General features: G+C 34.0%; 1 protein-coding gene across 1 annotated transcript; it reads right to left on the reverse strand.

The window, feature by feature from the left end:
* Positions 1-4943: 4943 nt before the first annotated feature.
* On the reverse strand, positions 4944-20634 carry LOC137394772 (uncharacterized). Its single transcript, XM_068081536.1, has 10 exons — positions 20602-20634; positions 20001-20248; positions 17580-17876; positions 16853-16945; positions 15558-15650; positions 12630-12733; positions 11047-11109; positions 10705-10771; positions 6382-6486; positions 4944-5492 (listed from the first exon to the last, which is right to left on the reverse strand). Exons 2-9 carry the CDS (start codon positions 20230-20232, stop codon positions 6389-6391), a joined length of 1047 nt encoding a protein of 348 aa, XP_067937637.1. The 5' UTR covers positions 20233-20248; positions 20602-20634; the 3' UTR covers positions 4944-5492; positions 6382-6388.
* Between the last annotated feature and the right edge of the window lie 239 nt (positions 20635-20873).

Here is a 20873-nt window from a genome sequence, read left to right on the forward strand (position 1 = left end):
TTGCCATGGTTTCAACAATAGGTAGACAACTCTATATGGGCTCTATATAATTTGCATTTCTTATCAACAGATGTTTCTACTGGATTTAAGGATATCATTGGAATTGCTCGCCTTACCAGCCCAGTGAACTTTAGCTTTGAAACTTATTAACTATCTAATAAGAGATCACAATAATTGTTTACATCACCATGAGCAGAAAACTGGCCAAAACTGTTGTATACATTTGACTAAAATTTTGCAACCTACGTCGCTTTGTTCGAAAAGTGGTTGGAGTGGCCTCGAGCCTAGATTAGCTTTAGCTATTGCGCCAGTAGGTCCCAACACTCAATATATTTTGATTTGTGTTATATTTATATGTGTTATTCGTTGATATAGACCAAAAGCAAACTATAAATCTTAACTACAGTATGCTTGACCACAAAATTTATTTGTGATTTGGAAAATAAATGATCTATGCATAGAAAATGAGCCAGATGCTCGAATGCTAATACAATGTCTAATAGCATTATATATAAAAATTATATAATAAATTAAACAACTAAATGCCTTCGAACTATACATATTGTAAACATATATAAAGCAAACTATAAATCTTAAGTACATTATGCTTGACCATCAAATTTGTTTGTGATTCAGAAAATAAATGATCTATGCATGAAAAATTAATGAGCCAGATGCTCTGATGATCCTAATATAACGTCTAATAGCATTATAGTATATATAAATTATATAATAAATTGAACCACTACATGCCTGTAAACTGTACAATTTGTATGCATATATATAGAGAAGTCTTAAAAATAAATACTAACTTAAACTGGCTATAGACATTTTATGTCACAGCGACATAACAGTTCACTGTCCTCTAAATAATATGTTTTTTTTGTAGCATTATGTCTGATGTTCCCTTTATGTAAATCTAGGTTTCTTAAGTTGGCAAAGTGGTGCTGTCTTAAATAAAAGTATGTTTCAACCACTAAAGCTAGTAGCGAGAAGTGATGATTATCAATTCCTACAGAAGTGTCAGTACAATGTTGCTTTAATTCAAATATACCATAGCGTGCAATCTCTTCTTCTACACACTTCAGAATCTTGGGATATTCAATCATTGATTTGCTGACGTAGCCGCCTTCAGATACTTTTCGATGCAAAAAACAGTTTTTACAACATCATCAAAAGGAGAAATCAAGCCACCGTTGTTCTTAACTCTTAACAGTACATGAATATCATCATATTTGCTAACTTCCTTAGAATGAATTAGGGAGAGTCTACATGGCTCACAGCGCAACTTTTTAAGCAGTTTTCTGACAAGCCAACCAGATAAATATACAGCAATGTTACCAAAAATAGGATGTGATGTAATGTTTAGCATTCCTTCGGGAAGCATAGTTTGTCTGTCAATAACATCCTCAACATAATCTTCACTACCGACAGTTGGTGGCACATAGGTAGTAGAAGCTTGTAACAATGCAGCGTATCCATAGATCTGACATTATCAGTAGTTTCTGGTGTAACACCACATCTTGCAACCAAGCGCCTAAAGATATGCTGGAACTGTTCTACTGATGGGTTGTTGTTCTAGCCTCCTGAAATAATAACAGTTATCCTTTGTTGCAATTGGAAATAAAGTGGAAATGGTGCTAAAATCTGGACTGATTAATAATGATTTTTAAAATAAAATTGTTAGGCAGTTAAGGTACCAGCCAAAATGTCCCCATTACAATCAAACATACCAAGAAAATAGATTCATAGTCGAGCAATATCATGGTGTCCAGCAATAAATGAATTGATCATATTTAGATTTTGGCACCCATTATCTTGAAGCTTGGTGATATTATTCTTTGTATCATTTTTGATTTGGCTCACTTGATCTATTTTGCTTGAAAGCAGCGTGTGGTCTGAAAAGCTATATCCAGCAGGTGAAATCACATACTGCAAAGCATATTATGTGCGTTGTGGTCTTATAGTCAGTTATAATTAGGGGAAAACTCTTATTGACAAAGAAAAAACTGAAAGATTGACTTTCAACTTTTTAGAAAAATGTACCTTTGAGGCTCAGGATGTTTTTTGTGTTTTAAAACATTCTTGTCAACTAACAGAAGTTTACTTTATTGAACAAAACTTGCTCTAGTGATAATGATAAGGATTGCAGTTACTAACAAAGTTTTTTCCATGTAACTGGCACTACCGATCTATCAGAACAGTGACTGTTGTTATTTGAATTTAGCGCCGCCAGTACTGACCTACTTTGTCTCCAACACCAGCCAGATGATTAACCAGCAGCACAAATTAATTCTAGTAAAAACAGTCAACGATAGTGACGTGTAAAATAATAAAAATCAGGTACAGGTTCACTAAAGGCTGGCTGTGAGTAGTAATAGAAGCAAGCTACTAACCAGCTACGAGCAAGCTTTTAACCAGCTACTAGCAAGCTTCTAACCAGCTGCTAGCAAAATACTAACCAGCTGCTAGCAAGCTACTAACCAGCTACTACTAGCAAGCTACTACTAACCAGCTACTAGCAAGCTTCTTCTAAACAGCTACTGCTGTACTAGTGCTACTAATGCAGGAATAGAATGCTAAACTCACCTGTGAAATGATATATCATTAACCCTTCGTGTTTCAAGGTTATTGTAGTGGTAGCAATTAATGGCAAAACACTGATTTCTAGCAGATAAATGATTTTTTTTGGGGATAATAATGATCCACCATTACCCTAATTACAGCCGGAGGCCCATGTAGCATTGATCAAGATGGCGCTCAAATTGTTGCGCGGAAGTTCATTGGTTTAGATAGCCCAATGCCATTTCAGGGGTAGTATGATTCAGTGGTTCCCTACCTCTGTTGTATATGCAGGCGTCTCTTGCTCGCCTGACTATGTTACAGAAACTTAGGCTAAGGAAGCCAGCTAGGCTTTAAGGGGCAAAGCCTCTCACACTGTAATATTGTTGGTGGATGCTTCTGATGAAGTAAGAGTGTATTAAGTGTGATGCGATCCATGCGATAGGTGACAGGAAACTGTTTATTGGCAGGAAAACACAAAGTGGGAAGATAACTCTCAAGTGCATGATACAACATCTTTCTTTCTTTGAGAAACATGAACATTGAAAGTGTAAAATTTACATAAGGACATATTGATTGGAAAATGATTGTCACATTAATATCAACAAGAGTACACCAACCTACAGAAGTTACAGAACCTTGATTGCTGGAGTCTGAACCAGGGGGCGGACACTACGCTGTTGGATTCATAAGTCGAGCTTCACAGGCTGTCTAACCGTATGACCAGACTCCAATATATAAGGCCCCTTAGGACTGCTCGGTGGTGGTTCAACATCGTCAGCTTTATCCTCGATCGGTAGTATGTCGATTCGGTTACGACGAATTGAAGTTCCACTTGAGTTTCGGAGGATATAGGATCGAGGAGCATTTAGGGCAGCTGCTGCTACTTCAGCTTCACGGTTTGAATCTGGAACAAAGACCTGCTGTCCCGGGTCAAGCGGTGGCAGTTCTCTGGCGCGGTGTCAGTTGTCATAGAAGGTCTTGCTTCTCTCTTTCTCTCTCTGGTCATCCTCCCGAGCGCGAATGCTTTGGAGATTAGGCCTACAGAAACAATTATATACAACAAACAGCAATAATGAAAGGAAAAGATGTTTATATTTATATAGATTTTTAGAAAATTTATTTAAAAAGTGTTTGGTCATGACAAACAGCAATAATGAAAGGAAAATATTATATGTCTATTATAATCTCTCCCCTGCAATAGGAGAAATGCAATATTGGCCAATATTAGAAGTAAAATGCACTGATATTATTAGAATAACCAATATTGTTAATATAGTAATACAGCAATAATAGAAAACCTATGAGCGTTCACGCGTCTGGAAGATTTCTGCAAACTGCAGCAAAATAAAAGCTGTTATAAAAGTGTTATAAAGCTGTAGGCCTAATCTACTGTAATGTATGTAATTCAACAACAATAAAGAAATATGTTTATTATAACTCTGAAATGCAAAATTAGAAGTAAAATGGCAAGCTACTGTGTACTATACACAGTTTGAAAGTTGGTTGCTTTGAATGTAGAATCGGTTTTGATAGCTATCTTTAACAGAAAGCGAGTATGAGCATTCACACGTCTGAAAGTTTCATGCAAACTGCAGCAAAATAAAAAATGTTCTCGTCATAAAGGGGCGCTGTAGTTTGGCCCTAGCTTGTACATAAGTTGTAAAGAATTTTGGCTAACGCTTTAAAAAATGAAACCTTCGGTGATTGGACCAAAAAACATAGGCTGATAAACTGTGTACCACAATTTCGTACCTATAAATCGGTCAACGCTTCAAACAGTCTACGTTTATTACAGAAACCTTCGAATAAACTCGATTACAAGTAAACAATGCCATAGACTGGTGAAATGTGCACGTTATTTTTTCGCGAAATGCGCACTACTTAGTCGTTCTATTCTCTGTCGCCTGCCATTTCAATTTCCGGTCTTAACTTTTATCAAACCAAGCTTTTCAAGCGTTTTGTGACGATTTTCGTCCTAATAAATCTGTCTATTTGTGTATAATCCGATCAGATGGGTAAGTTTTAAGAGATTTTCGAGAATATACGAATACTTGGTAACATATTTAAATAGGCCTATATGTGTTTTGTATCATTATTATACTTTAACCAATCTACAAAACGATGGTTAAATTTGTTGATGAAATTTTATTACAAGGGTTCGTCTCATTGTTGATGAATAATCTTCGTAAGTTGTGTGCACATGCATTTATCATAAAAATTCCCAAACTTCGCATCAGCTCATTTGGTCGTGGGATCAAATGAATGAAACTCAGCATGACATATCTTTACTGAGTCATTCAAAGTCAAACCATCATAGTACTGAATAGCCTCACTTTTCATTCACAATAAAATGTGTTACAAACAAACAGTTACTTGAATACATTCGTTTATTTCAAAGCAGAGCAAAAGGAGAGGTTGTAGTTCCAGCAAATCCCACAGCATTAGAATACAATGCCTATTTTACTAGTGAATAAAATAGGTCAAAGACGTTACTGGCAACTGGCACAGATGTTAGCCATCAAAATAGCAAATAAATAGCAAACGTGGATAATTTGTGATAATAGGTGATAAACTCAATAATAAACAGTAATAATGTTAAAACTAATATAATACGCAATCGTGATCACTAATTCTTTTACAACAGCTCTCGTGTGTGCAAGTCTAGAAATATTTTTTTCAGGTAAAATAACACAAGCATGGTAAGTCTATGAATATCACGGAATAACATCATATTTAGAGTACCACAATCACATCTATAAATATGTTTGACAGTCAATGTGAAATCTATAGGCAACAGCAAATAGAGAGATGATTTGAAAGTAAGAGTGTTGGTGGTGAACAGCTGCAGTAGCAAATATATGACATCTGAATTAGTTGTGTTTATCCATCTTGAGTGATAGCGGCAGCATCAAGTCATCATTGTCTCCCTAGATAAGCAGCACCAAAACAAATATGGTATAATTTACATACAGTATTAAGTTTACACTACCCACTGCTAGTCTGTAGCATGTGGTGAGGATATTGAGGGGAAACATTGCTGATCTATTGCTAAAACATGTCTTTCCTTGTTATCATATAGGGTTAGCATGTGTATATACTGCACACTCACATGGTACATAGAAGTATAGCTTGTGGATTTGATAAACGCTTTTATAAGATTCACACATAACTAGGCGCTCTAACTTGATTAGCTACTTTAAAAGAAATTTCAAACTTCGCAACAAAAACATTTCGTAATCCTAACCGCGGCAGCAGCAATTCAGCAGTCTCCCTAAATATTTCACTCTTTACTCTGGTATTTCACAATTTAGAGTAAAGATCTTTGGACCTTTTAAGTAGATTACTGATTCTTAGCGATATTTTCCAGTGATTTATGAATAACTTGGCTAGCTTCATAGACAGATAGCCTTCCTGAGACAAAACTGATGCACTTGCTGATGACAGCAGTGATCTTATAGAGCCTACGTGCGCACGGTTTTTGCTTTCCAATATTTTTTTGGCATAATAGTATTAGATGCCTCAAAAGGTAATGTTTATGTATTCTTATAAATGCCTTAATGGCTAAACCAAAAGAAATGATCATGAAATATTTTTTTAAATGTAGTGATATATTCAACAGCTCTAGCTGTATAAATTATTTCCTTCACACCATTATGTATAAAACTTGTCTTTACACACAAATCTTCAAGTTACTTGATACAACTTACATAACTTTAGTTTCAAACTAGTCTTTTGTTAATTTGAAGACAGCAAGCCTATGACCTCCCTATTATTCATTTCACAAAAACAGTCAAAGAAAGCTGGAATAATACTAACCACTGTATTATGGGGCCTCGCCTTGTGGGTCCTCGCCTTGCCTCCCATGCAATTGAATCATATAATATATTTCACAGAGTGTAAAATCGGTAAAAATCCTTTCACCTAAAACGAAATAATTTTGTTGCAAAAGGTTATATAGCTGTTTCACAAAGCCCATAATGGTCATGAAACCCTAACAAGTGGATGCCTTGCTTATTACAGTCATATCTAGCCCTAATGGGTGCTCCAACATACAAAACATTCGACATACATGCAGAATGTCGAGCAAGCTTTTGCCTTGAGATGAGAGACAGTTTTGAGATACGAACATACTGGCAGGTTCTTGATGTGGCCATTAGGTGGCCAAGTAGGCGAGAGGCCGCTGTCGAGAAAAGCATCGCTCGGTCTTTCTCGTCAGCTCTATTTAAAAAAGTTTCACGAAGGCCAGCTAAAAGTCATAGTGAAAGCAAGGCAAAAATCGCCAAGCCGGAAAACAATAATCTATATAGTGTATATAAATCTCAGTTTGATGTCTGTCTGTCGTCAGCTGTCATTTCCTGTCTGTCCAGCTATAGCTATTAAAATCTAGGAATGAAAAGTTTGCTTGGTGCTGGATTGCGCGTGTTTACAGATTGCAACCGCAAGTTGTAAACACATGCATCTAACCAAAATCATACAGTATACCTAATGTGCATCTAATCACAATGCTACGCAGTTCATACCATTCAATTGCTCTTACCATATGCATTATACAGTATACCCTTTTCCCAAATGCACACACTAAATTACGTATTAATTAATACGGTGCACCTACGGGTTGCGATGCCCCTGCTATAAAATATTTTTCGCCCAAAATCTATAAAACACGATGCTTTTTCACCATCGCCGCACAAGGGCAAATTTGTTGTTCACTATATAATATCAATAAAGATTTCTCTTGAAATTAAAATTAGGCAGTCATTTTACTGATTACGACAAAATTTTTGATCTGCTATCTATCAAAATCCTTCCCACAATGCATGAAAAAGATGTTCAGCGTTAATCGGTGTATGTTATAGTGAGAAAAAAAACCGAAAACAGATACATGTAGTTGATGAAATTTTAGCTGATGAAAAATTTGGAGTTTAGTTTCGTAAAATACGTACTAAAACTTGGCTTTAACCATGTGTTTTGTAAGCTAAACCCATTTAAGTGAAATTCAACTTTTCCCACGAACACACGAGCGGAGCGGAAGTGTGGGAGTTTTTATCCCACGAACACACGAGCGGAGCGGAAGTGTGGGAGTTTTTATGATAAATGCATGCGCACACAACTTACGAAAATTATTCATCAACAATGAGTCGAACCCTCGTCAAGAAATTTCATCAACAAATTTAAGCATCGGAATGTAAAGTCGTTAAAGTATAATAACGATACAAAACATGTTTAAACCTATTTAAATATGTTACCAAGTCTTTGTAAACCTTCGATAATATCTTAAAACTTACCCATCTGATCGGATTATACACAAATAGACAGATTAATTTCAACAAAAATCGCCACAAAACACTTGAAAAGCTTGGTTTAATAAAAGTTAAGACCGGAAATTAAAACGCCGAGGGACAGATAATAGAACGATGAAGTATGAAGATGTCTTGCGCATTTCACGAAAAAATAACGTGCACTTTTCACCAGTCTATAGCATTGACGAATTGCCGAAGGTTTTGGCCATTAACATAGGAGTACAGAAATCGTTTCATTTTTGCTGATTTCAATTTTTTCATTTTCATTTGCCAACACATTTAAATACTTTCCCATTCTAACTGATGTCCAACGCAGTATAAGTAAAGGCAAGCAAATGACGATGATATTTTTTAACGTTTCTTATGAGATTATTACAATAATTAATTATAAGTTTGGATGACTACAGAACAATGACTACGTAGTACAGACTTTCTAAAAATCTAACGCAGTGTAAGTAAAAGCATGACGATGATATTTTTTCTAACGGTTCTAATGAGATTATTGCAATTATTAATTATAAGTTTGGATGACTACAGGACAATGACTACATAGTACAGATTTTCTAAAAATCTATATAAATATCACAACTTCGTGATATTGTTAGCTATGCCGTTTTGAAATGTAAACAAAATTGTGCATTGGTTTTTTATTATTACTATATAAATAATATTGGTTATTCTAATAATATCAATGCATTTTACTTCTAATATTGGCCAATATTGCATTTCTTTTTTTGCAGGAGGAGAGATATAAACATATAATCTTTTCCTTTCATTATTACTATTTGTTGTATATAATAACACCCAGTACATTACAGCTACCATTGCAGTTATCCTATTTGACTGCTAATATTGCATTTCTCAACCATCAGTACCCTTTCTTTTTTCCAATATCACTTTGGTCGTGGGCTGTATGACAGTGGAATTTCTAGTATGTAATATGTCTGCCTCGAAGGTAGGAACTCCCTACAGCGCATACTGGGCGTAGTAAATTGTAATGTTACATTTTCTTACAGATAACCACTAAATACACTAAAGTTACTGTATTGTGACCTTTTTATACACACACTTCTATGCACTGATTGTTATAAGTAATTCAACAAATTCATTAGTTTTATTTGGTTTTCTTAGTTTTGACAAAAATATTTTAATGAAAACCATGCTTTCATTGTAGCATTTTAGTTTACACACTTGCTAGTTATTTCATATTTACATTTATTTGTTCTCTTAATTTATTTCAACTGCTCAAAAGACTTTTTTCCAACTACACTAAGTTTTCTTTGATTCTGATTATAAAACATTAATTCATAGGGAGTTCTTAGCTCTTATCTTGCGTTCCACAATCATTAAATACGAACAAAAACTGTTTCTTTTCTTTATGCACAGCTTTCACATAATTTCTTTTAATTAAAATTGAATATTCATTCTGTTTAAAACATTTTTGTTTGTATGAATGTTGCCTACTTTTAATTTAATGATTGTTTTAATATGAATATAGTATATTAACAGGTGTATATTAACAGTATATTAATTAATATTATATTAATTAATTTCCTTTCCTCAACAGGTGAATACTGAGTTCACAAAAGTTCATGAAATATTCGTGAAATTTCATTACAGTGTTCGCTATGTATATTAGCTTACACATCTTTTCTTCCATTCTAACAAATTAGTAATTTGTGATTGATTTAATATTTTAGAACAAACATAATTACATTACTACTTTACTGTATTATCGTGTAAGATTATAAGTATCAGTTATTCTTCACTCTCTTATATTCAATATAGTTATTATAATATTATTATTAATAGTTATTACATTTAAAAAGTTTTTATAAATTCAGAAGTTTGTAATATAAGTTTGTAAAGTTTGTTTTATTATCACTATTATTTCAATGCTGTTTTGTTTAAACATAATTTAAATATAGTGTTTTAAGAACTGGTGTCTTATTTTTTCTGTAAGTTATTTAGATCTGCACAAAATTCTCTTATTATAAAACGTTTTAGAGAATTTCTATTTTTATTGTCATATAATAAACTTTCTGTACAACAATAAAATTCTTGCAATATTCCAAATTGTATACAAACTTGGTAGTTGATGACTACTGAAAACCCATTACCCTAAAAATGAGTAATGCGCCATTTGTCTACCTCTTGGGTGGTGTGGTAATGACATGTCTACAAGTATTGAAATCTATAAATAAACAGCTTCATATAAAAGTTACAATACTAAATGTTGTATACATGTTAAATAAATTAATTTTCTGTGCAAAAACTTTTATATTACTCGAGCAATGCCGAGTATTCACCTGGTAAAATATAAAATTGAAGGCAAGACTAGAATTAAGGTTCATGTAAGATTAAAACATATCTTTAAGTGTGTGTATTTAGTAAACTAAATTTGTGTAAGTTACATTTAAAGTTTGTGTTATGTTAGGAAAAATCACAAAAGCATAGCATACCAAATGCGTTGCCATCAAGTCTCTCTCACATAGCCATTAGCAGGTATGCGTGCCTCGAAGGTAAGAAAGCCATACAGTACTGTACATAGTAATGTTACATTTTATTGCACATCATAACCCTATGACTGTATGTACTAGATAAGTATTTGTTACTTTGTAAATGTAAGTAGTGAATTACTACAATTAGAACTCATTTTCCATAGTAATATCTTGTTTTACAATGTTTTCTAAAGAAAAGGAACAGATTAATCTGTGTTTAGTTATTTTATATTGAAAATATTGCTTTGAGATACAAAAACATTAACATGAAAGCTCAATCCTGAACTGCATTAAGCTCGTATGTCGAACTATGACTGTATTGATCACTTGCAACTCACTAGTATCATTTGAGACATGTAGAAGTCTCTCAGTCTCTGAGGCACCTCCATCTGTAGTTGACAGGTTCTGTAACAACAAGAGTCTGCAATGTCATTTAAGAATAATGTACATGTTCTGTCTTTTACCATGATATAGACACAGCAAAAAATCCCAGTAATAAAATGGCAACATTAGAAATTTGTAGTTGTACTCTCTCTAAAATATGTAACCTATTATATAACGAAGTCTATAAATTAATTCCTTCATTCGTTTTATCTTTCCTTAAAACATTAAAAATGTCTGATTTGGCAATGTGATGAGATGTTAGATTACAGCATTATTGTAAAGACATTGTTAACCACCTGAAGATCACTTGGCCTAGATTCTGATTTTGGTCTCTGCATTTCTTTTTTTTTCTTGCATGCCTAAAATACAGAAGCTTATATATTGGAGGTATATAATAATATTAATAAACCAACTTATGATATGGCACAAATAGAAATAGTGACGTTTACTCAGTGAGCTTGTCTAGCAGGTTACAAAAAGTTTTTAAGCAATATTCAGAAAATTGAGTGATTAGTCATGTTACATTTTTTAATCCTACAATACTCCCTCAATGACATGCAGGATACACTATATTATACCTTACCGCACTATACCATATTGTACTATACCATACAGTACATAACAAAACCAGGGTACAGTCCAACCTCGACATACGAGCTTAATGCATTCTAGGATCGAGCTCGTATGTCAATTTACTCGGATCTTAAAGCAAATTATTCTATATAAGATAACTAAACACAAATTAATTCTTAACTATTCTCTAAAAAACATGCAAATACAAGATATTGCAATGAAAAAACATGCCTTAATTATCTTAATTCACCACATGCGCTCACAAAGTAACAAATATCTATCTACTGGTTATGATATGCAATAAATTGTAACATTATTATACTCATAGTACCGTATGAAGATTTTCATATGGTACTAAAAGTACGGTAAAATACTGTAAAATATATGGAATATATGGTAAAATAAGATCTATTTTATTTTCAAGCCAGACAGTAGCAGCTAATGGCGGTCTTTGCAGAGGAAAAAAGAGAGAAATTCAATTTAACTCAAATTACTCAATACGTTTGGCTTCCTATGCAAACACTACAAATAAGTTTAATTTTACACTAAATGTAATTAAAAAAAATTTTGTTTTCATCTTTTTGATTTTCTTTTTCCAGCTTAACTCTTTTTTTCTCAGTTTCATCTTCACGTTTTGCCAGCCAATTCAAGAGAATGGTATGTTTGATTTTGTCTTCCCTTCAAAATGTTACAAAAATGATGCACACAATCGTCATCACCAAGACCTCACATGTTCTGCAGGCCTTTCCGCATATGATCGTTTCCGTCACAATATCTCCGACTAATAATTTGCCCTTTATTTATATAAAAAGCCTCTTTATTTTGTCATGAATACCACTGCACCGCGTGGAAAGGATGGTTAGTTCTCTGGAAGGCTTGATACCCTTCATAGTATCCTTCATCTTAATGATGGTTCATATTGTGAAGGTACATACATCGGAAAGGCAACTCCATCACGTGTACACGACTCTCATGTAGTTCATAGTATTCTTTTGTGTAATGATGGTACATATTGTGAAGGGACACATATTGAGGAGACAACTCAGTCATGTGTGCACGGCTCTCAGGTTGTTCTATTATTTCATGCTTAATATTGATTGTCTTCATACACTTTTTCTTTTCACTTTCCTTCATTGTACTGACTTGCTTTTGACCTATTGTTTATTCACTCAATTCCACGCTAAAAACATGTAACAAATGCAAACTGGTCAGACAGAAATACTGAACAATGCTGTTCTTATAAGCAGCCGCTACTTGTTGTCTGCCATATGATGTTACCTCATATCATTATTTCCTAAGTTCATACCTTCTCAACCTTTGCCCAATACTCAGGGTTTACTTTTAATTTCTGTTTCAAGCGCGTATGGAGGTGGTTGATTTGTTGCAACAAACTGTCTTCAGGCTTTTCCACTGTGAACACAGAAAAGACTTTTACATGTACTTGGAATAACAACAGTGGATAGGCATGGGAGAGTAACTAGGCAAATTGATCAATGATTGATTGATATGATTGTGATATAAAAGTATATAGATACATATATAGATACATATATATATAGATACATTTATAGATATACATATATATATATATATATATATATATATATATATATATATATATATATATATATATATATATATATATATATATATATTAACTAAAAGCAAGTGCAAAAGCATATAAAAAGAGAACTCTACACTAAAAACCTAAAAGATTATTAGTGGAGTATGAAATATTTGAAAAATTATTGCGAAAAAAGTAAACTTTTAGTATTTGCGTTACAAATCTGTTTCGTGCGAAGCACTCCTCAGACGCAATTGTACTAAAAGTACAATTGTACTTTAGTACAATTGCGTCTGAGGAGTGCTTCGCATGAAACAGATTTGTAACACAAATACTAAAAGTTTACTTTTTTCGCAATAATTTTTCAAATATATATATATATACTTTTATATCACAATTATATCACTATCGCAATTACGGTAAAACCTCCAATTGAACGCCACCTCTATTTGACCGCCATTATGAGAGAAGGGTTGAAAAATAGAACGCTTCCCTCTAATTGAGCGCCACCTCCATTTGACTATCTTTGATATTTATGAACCCATAATATCAAGTGATCAGTAAAAGAGTGTCTACAAAATCGTATTAATAATGAATCGTTTACATTAATAACAATCAATTCTTTCGTTGTTCAAGTCCAATGCTTTTCGCTTTTTTCTTTGAAACTTTGAAAGCAACACCATAGAAATAATCAATAACAGTCTCAGGCTAATAGTATTTCCTTGTTTAACACGGTTTTTTTACTTTAAAGAACATTAATACAAAAAACTGTTTGCAAGTTTTGGGCCAAAGGTTACGTTTAGCACGCAAACGTACGCGTTGTATTTGTGTTAAATGCAACCCGTAAAAGTTTTGCTCTGCCAAAAAATTGTTTAGACGCTAATACCGACTAGTTCAGCAGTGCAGAAAAAGAGTTGAAGTCAGAAGATTTGGTGGAAGGCATTGGACAACTAGAAGATGTTCGAAAGCAACAATCAGAACGCAGCTATCCGAGCAAATGATGGAAATATTTTTGTTTTAAAAACGTAAATCTTTGTTTTTTCAGTAATATAAGTGTGGTTCGTTTATGTCACTTGTTCATGAATATATATTCGTAGCATTTGGTAGATTATCATTATATGTATAACTTAAAAATATGCAAATTTGTAGCATGTTATTTAACAACATTCTTGCGGCTATCTTAAAAGTTGACTTGCAACAAAATTCACATTACCGTTATCTGATATGAAAAGATTCACCGTATCTTACTCTGTTGTGTTGTAGGTGCAAAATATGTGGATTACAAGCTCTTAAAAGCTCAAAAACGAACAGAAAATCGCAGCCACACGAGACCGCCGTAGTTTGGATTCCCTTTCTAAAACGGCTCAAATGTGATGTAGTTGTGAGAGATGGTTTCTGTTTACACTTTCTTGCAACCTTATTCATCGAAATATCTTCACAAATATACTTCACACATTCAATAAAACTATGTCTATTGTTCTTACGCGTCTATTTTATCATCATCGTAATGCTGTCACTTTAGCACTGATACCTTATAACTTACCGTAAAAAATCGTTAAACTTTTTAACCTTGCCTCAAAGGAGAACATATCATTGTCTGATAATCATGACGAGTTTGTTGGTTACCTGTGATAATCGAAAAGTGCTGCAAAAATTATTTGCGAAGTATTTGGTCACGTGATCAGATTACGACTTGACGATTGAATAATGCCGAAACAAAACTGTAAAGTAGCGAACATTTATATTTGATACGGGGTCTTCGGTAAAACTCGAAGTGTTTGTCATAAACTAGTACTACGATAGATTTTGTATTGGCCTTTCAATTCACGTGAGAACATACGCGACAAGACTATAACCAAATTTCGTGGCTGCGTCAGAGAAATAAATAGATTCCAATCTACGGCGGCTTTCCGTTTTTGAGCTTTTAAGAGCTTGTAATCACATTTCCATACATTTGGCACCTACAAAACAACAGAGTAAGACATGGTGAATCTTTTGATACCAAATAACTGTAATGTGAATCTTGTTGCAAGTCAACCTTTAACACAGCTTACAATAGATCGATGCTCATAACTCCACTTCTATTGCTCACAAAAAGCTAGTTTTGGCTGCAAACTCTAACAAACATATCAATGGGTGCAATGAGTTTTTATGCAACATTGTTAAATATAGATATAAAATAAAAATGTCTTTAAATTTAGAATGAAATAAAAATTGAAAATGCCAACAAATTGCAAAGAAGGACACAGGCTATCATATCATCGCAGGTCAGTTGCACGCATTAGATATCAACTAGTAGAGATATTTCTCAGTTTCTCTATGCATATTTATTAAGAGATGTTTGAAAATTTGCAGGTAAGTTAGCAGACTTATTGCATCCAAAAGGTTTAACATCACTCCACCGGAAAAAGAGAGCAAAAAATAGGCGACATTCGCTTCGCCCGTAATAAGGCTAAATTTATCTTCCGAAAATTCTGACGAGCCATTTGAAAAATACAGCGCCAGTCTTTATTTGAATGCCACCTCCAATTGACCATCACTATACAGGAAGAGTTGAAAAATTGAGCACCGTGACATTCAATTAGAGGTTTTACGGTATGTTATTATTGTAATAGCAAAGTTAATATTTACTATTAGACATTATTTGTTATCAAAACCTGAAAAGCTTACCAGAAGAGGTAGTTTCCATAACCCCTTCTGCTGTCTCGTTGTCACTGGCTTGCCTTCTTGCTATATCATTATTTTCTGCTGAGTCAGCATGGTCTAAATATTTTAGAAAACAAAAATGAAGGTTAATTAGATGTTTTATGGACTTACATGTACTTTCATATATGCATTTACACATGTATACAACAAACTGGATCTGCAACTATCCTTTTTGCATCTCTTCCTTCTTTACATTACTAGGAAATCCCTAAAAAACCATGAGTACAACATGAAGCTATCTTTAAACTAGCTAATCCAAAATACAGTTTATCATATCTCCTTGTTACACTATGATCAGTTGTTCTCCTTTTGCTAGCGCTATTTTATCACTGTGTAAATACTAATATCATACAAGCTTAATTTGAGTTGCTAACTCAACTATCTCTATAATGAACACTTTTTTGAGGGCAATGTTATTTTAGCCAAAATTTATTGATAAGTTGATGGTCAACTAATGCCTAAAATTGATAACTTTATAGCATAGATTCTTTTTATAATGAAACCATGTTTATACTCCGTTACCCTCAAATAATTTGGTCTATCAGTTTCTTTTTTCAAAGATTTTTTATTTTAAAACTACTTGATCATAGAAACGTACTGATAGTGACTAGGGATTGTTCGAAACAGACAAAGCAAGAAAGTGGGATTGCTACTTATGGTATTTTACAATCATTTAAAAACAGACACTATCTTAGAGTGTCTCAGAGCGCAATAGCAAGGAAGCTTAGATCACCAGATAAAAACACAAGAGCTTGCATACTGTTTGAGAAGTACTAAGGTTTGAAAAAAAAGCCTTTGGAATATTACAATAGCAAAATTTTGTTGCCAGAGTTTTACACTAGCCAAATGTTTAATGAGCTATTGAAGGTTCTGATCTAAAGATACAGAGTAAATGGTATTACCTAGTAGGTAGTGTTAACAGTTCGCTGAAGGCAATTTATCAAGATTACCTTAGCTGAGATTCAGCACTAATATTAAAAACCGTGTCAGCTAGTAACTGCCCCCTTAAACCAGTATGTCATAAGCTAAACTCCGCCTAAGGACAAAGGTGTGAAGTTATCCCTAGGTTCTTTGTCAAACAATTGACCGCCAGACAGCATCGTTCAAAATATCTGTCAGCATTGGAAAATAACCTAAGTGATGTATTCTACATAAAATTTTAGGATTCTACATGGAGCTTTGAAAGAGCAATGTGGTTCCCATTATAATATCAGTCATGTGTGGGTAGTATCTCATTTTGTTTACAGACATGAATTTACCTCTTGTAGGGCTCTCGGGTAACTCAAAGTCCTCAGGAGTTCGTGTGTTCCTCTTGTTGTTTTTTTGTAGTTTCACCTTTATCCATCTCCATCCTTTAATAATAGTATTCTGTTAACAATCAGTAGTCATATCCTCATAACTTCATCGTGTTTTTATATATAAGCACATACCAATAATATAACTGTATGTGTAAAAGCAGCACTTTTACTTGTTATTAAGGATGTTTTAAGATAGAGTACGTGATTGCATACGCATGAGGTATTTGGATTTCAATTGCGCACTCTTCACAATTTTAGAGAAACTCATAGTTAAACCTTGTTTGAGATCCATTGACAGTAGATAACTGTATCCATAGCGATGGAACATTGAAAACAGTGCTCAGAGAAATTTAGAAATATTTTAATGTTTCTAGACTAATAAATGAGCTCTTGCCTTACAGCAAACTACAAAAGTTCTGTTGGATCCATTCATAGGTATCAATAGAGTTAATACCATGTTAATCACAAATCACTCAAAGCAGCACGGAGAAAACAATTCCAACTATATGAATATGCATAGAACTGACCCCATTGCGCAATAAATATTTTTTGACATTTTTCTCACGCAAGCACCTCTAAGGTACATGTGAACATCTGAAATTACCGTAAAAGACAAACTGCCTTTATATTATTCGTTTTATATATGAATACATCCCAAACAAAACATTAGTTTAATATAGGAACTTACGTCTACTGAATTTGTCCTTGTCGAATCCGATCATAAGGAAGAATGGGATCAAGCAAAATAAACTGAGCAGAACGATGAGCACAATTTCCAAAGTACACTTTTTGCTTGGAAGACTTTCAGTCCTCCCTGAAGATTTTGAGGTTATTTCTTGACGAGAGGTGTTATTTCTTGGTGTTTCGGTTGTGTTTGGTCGCTCAGTTGTTATACTGGAACATAAGGCTGAAGGAAATGATGAAGGAGGCGTAGAAGTGAGCGGTGGAGTAGAAGATTTAGATGTTAAACACCAATTTTTGTAGCCTACAAAACAGACAGACACGATGAAAGTACAGATACAGCAACCATGGAATTCTTTTCTACCACCTTGAATGCATTCCACTCTGTAAAGATGACATTTAAATCGTCTCGAAACATTGCAAGTCTGAAAACACAGTTTAAATAGCTGGTAGAAATTATAAATAAGACGTATAAATAACAAAGATTAAAACTATGTGAATGAAGTTAATTTAAATGGTATAAAGTGTAAATAAGTGTAAATGGCATCACTTGTTTTTATCTCTCACTCTATCATGGAATGTGTACACTGTGTCTCTAATGTGCACAGTGTGTCTCTAATGTGCACACTGTGTCTCTAATGTGCACGCTGTGTCTCTAATGTGCACACTGTGTCTCTAATGTGCACACTGTGTCTCTAATGTGCACACTGTGTCTCTAATGTGCACACTGTGTCTCTAATATGTACACTGTGTCTCTAATGTGTACGCTGTGTCTCTAATGTGCACACTGTGTCTCTAATGTGCACACTGCGTCTCTAATGTGCACACTGTGTCTCTAATATGTACACTGTGTCTCTAATGTGCACACTGTGTCTCTAATATGTACACTGTGTCTCTAATGTGTACGCTGTGTCTCTAATGTGCACACTGTGTCTCTAATGTGCACACTGCGTCTCTAATGTGCACACTGTGTCTCTAATGTGCACACTGTGTCTCTAATATGTACACTGTGTCTCTAATGTAAAGTGTTAATAAAAACCCTTTCACTAGTTATTATGTTATTAATTTCATTTTTATGTTTTGTTTAGGTTTTCACATGTGGGTTTTCACACAGTTCTATATGATGTATTTTTGTATATTTATATTATATTTGTGTTTATATTTGTATGTTATAACTTAAAGTATGCCATTAATATTTTTTGGGGCTCTGAGATGAAATAGCCAAAATATATCGTTTTCTGATAATTACCTTATGTTTGCTTTAACAGTTTTGACAGATAAAGCAATAATCCAACGGATTCTTCATGTCATTTTGGTTTCAAAAACCATCCACCAATTAAATAAGTAGCTCATGGAGAGCAGTTTGATCTTTACAAACACATAATTGCAAGGTGTCAGTAGAGGTGTCCACAAAATCGTATTAATAATAACTCTTGTACACCGATAACATTTAATTCTTTCGTTGTTGCTGTTCGTATCGAAGTCCGTTTTCTGATGGTTTTTAAACTTCTTTTTTCAAAATTCTGATGAGCTAGTTGAAAAATACGGTGCCACACCTCTGATAAAATGTCACTATAGAAGAAGGGTTGAAAAATAGATACCATGGCGTTCAAATAGAGGTTTTACGGTAAGCTAAAAGTTGTGAGAAAGTTATGGGCCTTGTAAGCACATAGTAACAAGTATCATTCAAAATCACTTTCATCACTGTACTACAAAGCAGCGGGTTTGAGCAACATTAAAATAAACCTGTACTTTGTCGGGTTTTAAATTTAGAAAGATTATCACTTGGAGTTATGTGCTCTTGTAACTAATAAGAACGCTGAGTAGAGCAATACCTTGTATAATATACTGAGTTACAGTAATTTTAATGTTAATGGAAAGACAGCATATTGTTTGATACTGACTGTATGAAATTATTAAATATTTGTTACTTTAGAGGGGAGTATGTAAATGTATTGTTTTCATGAGTGACAAAAATAATATTCCTATCAGCAACAATCTTTACCATACTGAGAACAATGTCTGTACGTCTGCCCAAAGCTACACTATGAGTGTGAAGAAAAAGATTGCCTCACACAGGAGTTGAAACCTCAATATTTCAATGTGAATATTTCAATGTGACACCAAGCCCACTACCACTGCACCACTCAATAACCTTTCTGGATGTAAGAATAACTGTGCACATACCTATTACATATGTTGATCTTTCACAACACACAGTACTACCAGCACTAGTACATATAATCAATATTAATATATCATCTACACGTATGTAGTATTCTCTTCTCTAATGCTATACTGTGATGTACAGACATACTCGGATGTTCAACATAGCTAAGCAAGGTCTTGGGAACTCTACCAGATCCTGTTTGATAATCGGAAGAATGGACTCAATATAATTATGGTATATAGATGCTATATACATTACCTATGCAGTAGTCGTAGCTACACAAGAAGTTGTCCAGGATGGAACATGCCTCCTTACAACTGTAGACAGTGCCACCAAGGGTCTTGTTTCTCTTGTCGCAGTTTATGTTAAAATCTCTGGATGTTTCTAACTCCTCGCAGTCATTCTTTGACCAGGTACAATTCTCAGGAATAGTTTGACTGTTTGCAATCACCAATATGGCCACAAGTATTAACAGCTCCTTGGTTACCATTCTGATTTCTCACCAACTGAAAATAAAACCACCGATTACCAGATTCTTCTTTAACCACTACATATGCTGCTAGCAACAGGTTTTAATTTAATGCGAAATCTGCAAATAAGTCAAATTTCTGTACTTTAGGGTAGAGAACATTGAAAATTATTTTGCTTTAATTCCCTTCTCTAATCATGTGATCAGCGGATATATTTGTCACATTTTGGTATGTTTATGAAAGAGGATCCACTTAGATTGAACCAAGCATATAATGACTGAACATAAACCCTAACGAAATAAGACAAAGTACACGTAATATCCTTGAATAACAACTCCTTCACACAAGGTCGTGACAACAAAAGGACGACAGATAACAGACACTCTTACCTGCTAAGTAGCTCTCCCCACTGTTTGACTAGCAACACCGAGCAATATAGTAGAAATGCAATGATTTACATGCCAGCATGGTCAGTACATAAACGCATGCATATGGAATGCGGCCAGTAAGCCTATAATAGGTTAGTTCTTTACCTTGGTTGACCAATCAAATGAAACTATTTACTCATGATATGCTCTAAGCTCGTACATGTAGTTTAGTTCACAAACTCTAGTTGACTTATCAGGCAGGATATACACCCTCCCTCCCTGTAGTAAATGAT

Source organism: Watersipora subatra, chromosome 4, assembly GCF_963576615.1.
Source record: "Watersipora subatra chromosome 4, tzWatSuba1.1, whole genome shotgun sequence".
Classification (NCBI taxonomy): domain Eukaryota; kingdom Metazoa; phylum Bryozoa; class Gymnolaemata; order Cheilostomatida; family Watersiporidae; genus Watersipora; species Watersipora subatra.

What these genes read in the sequence shown, in the direction of transcription:
- LOC137394772 (XM_068081536.1), bottom strand. Translation starts at nt 20,232, where the DNA reads ATGGTAACCAAGGAGCTGTTAATACTTGTGGCCATATTGGTGATTGCA. An exon ending in ATTGGGCAAAGGTTGAGAAG is followed by an intron (nt 11,110 to 12,629) that starts GTATGAACTTAG and finishes TCTGTATTTTAG; the next exon opens with GCATGCAAGAAAAAAAAAGA. An exon ending in CTAGGCCAAGTGATCTTCAG is followed by an intron (nt 10,772 to 11,046) that starts GTGGTTAACAAT and finishes TTGTTGTTACAG; the next exon opens with AACCTGTCAACTACAGATGG.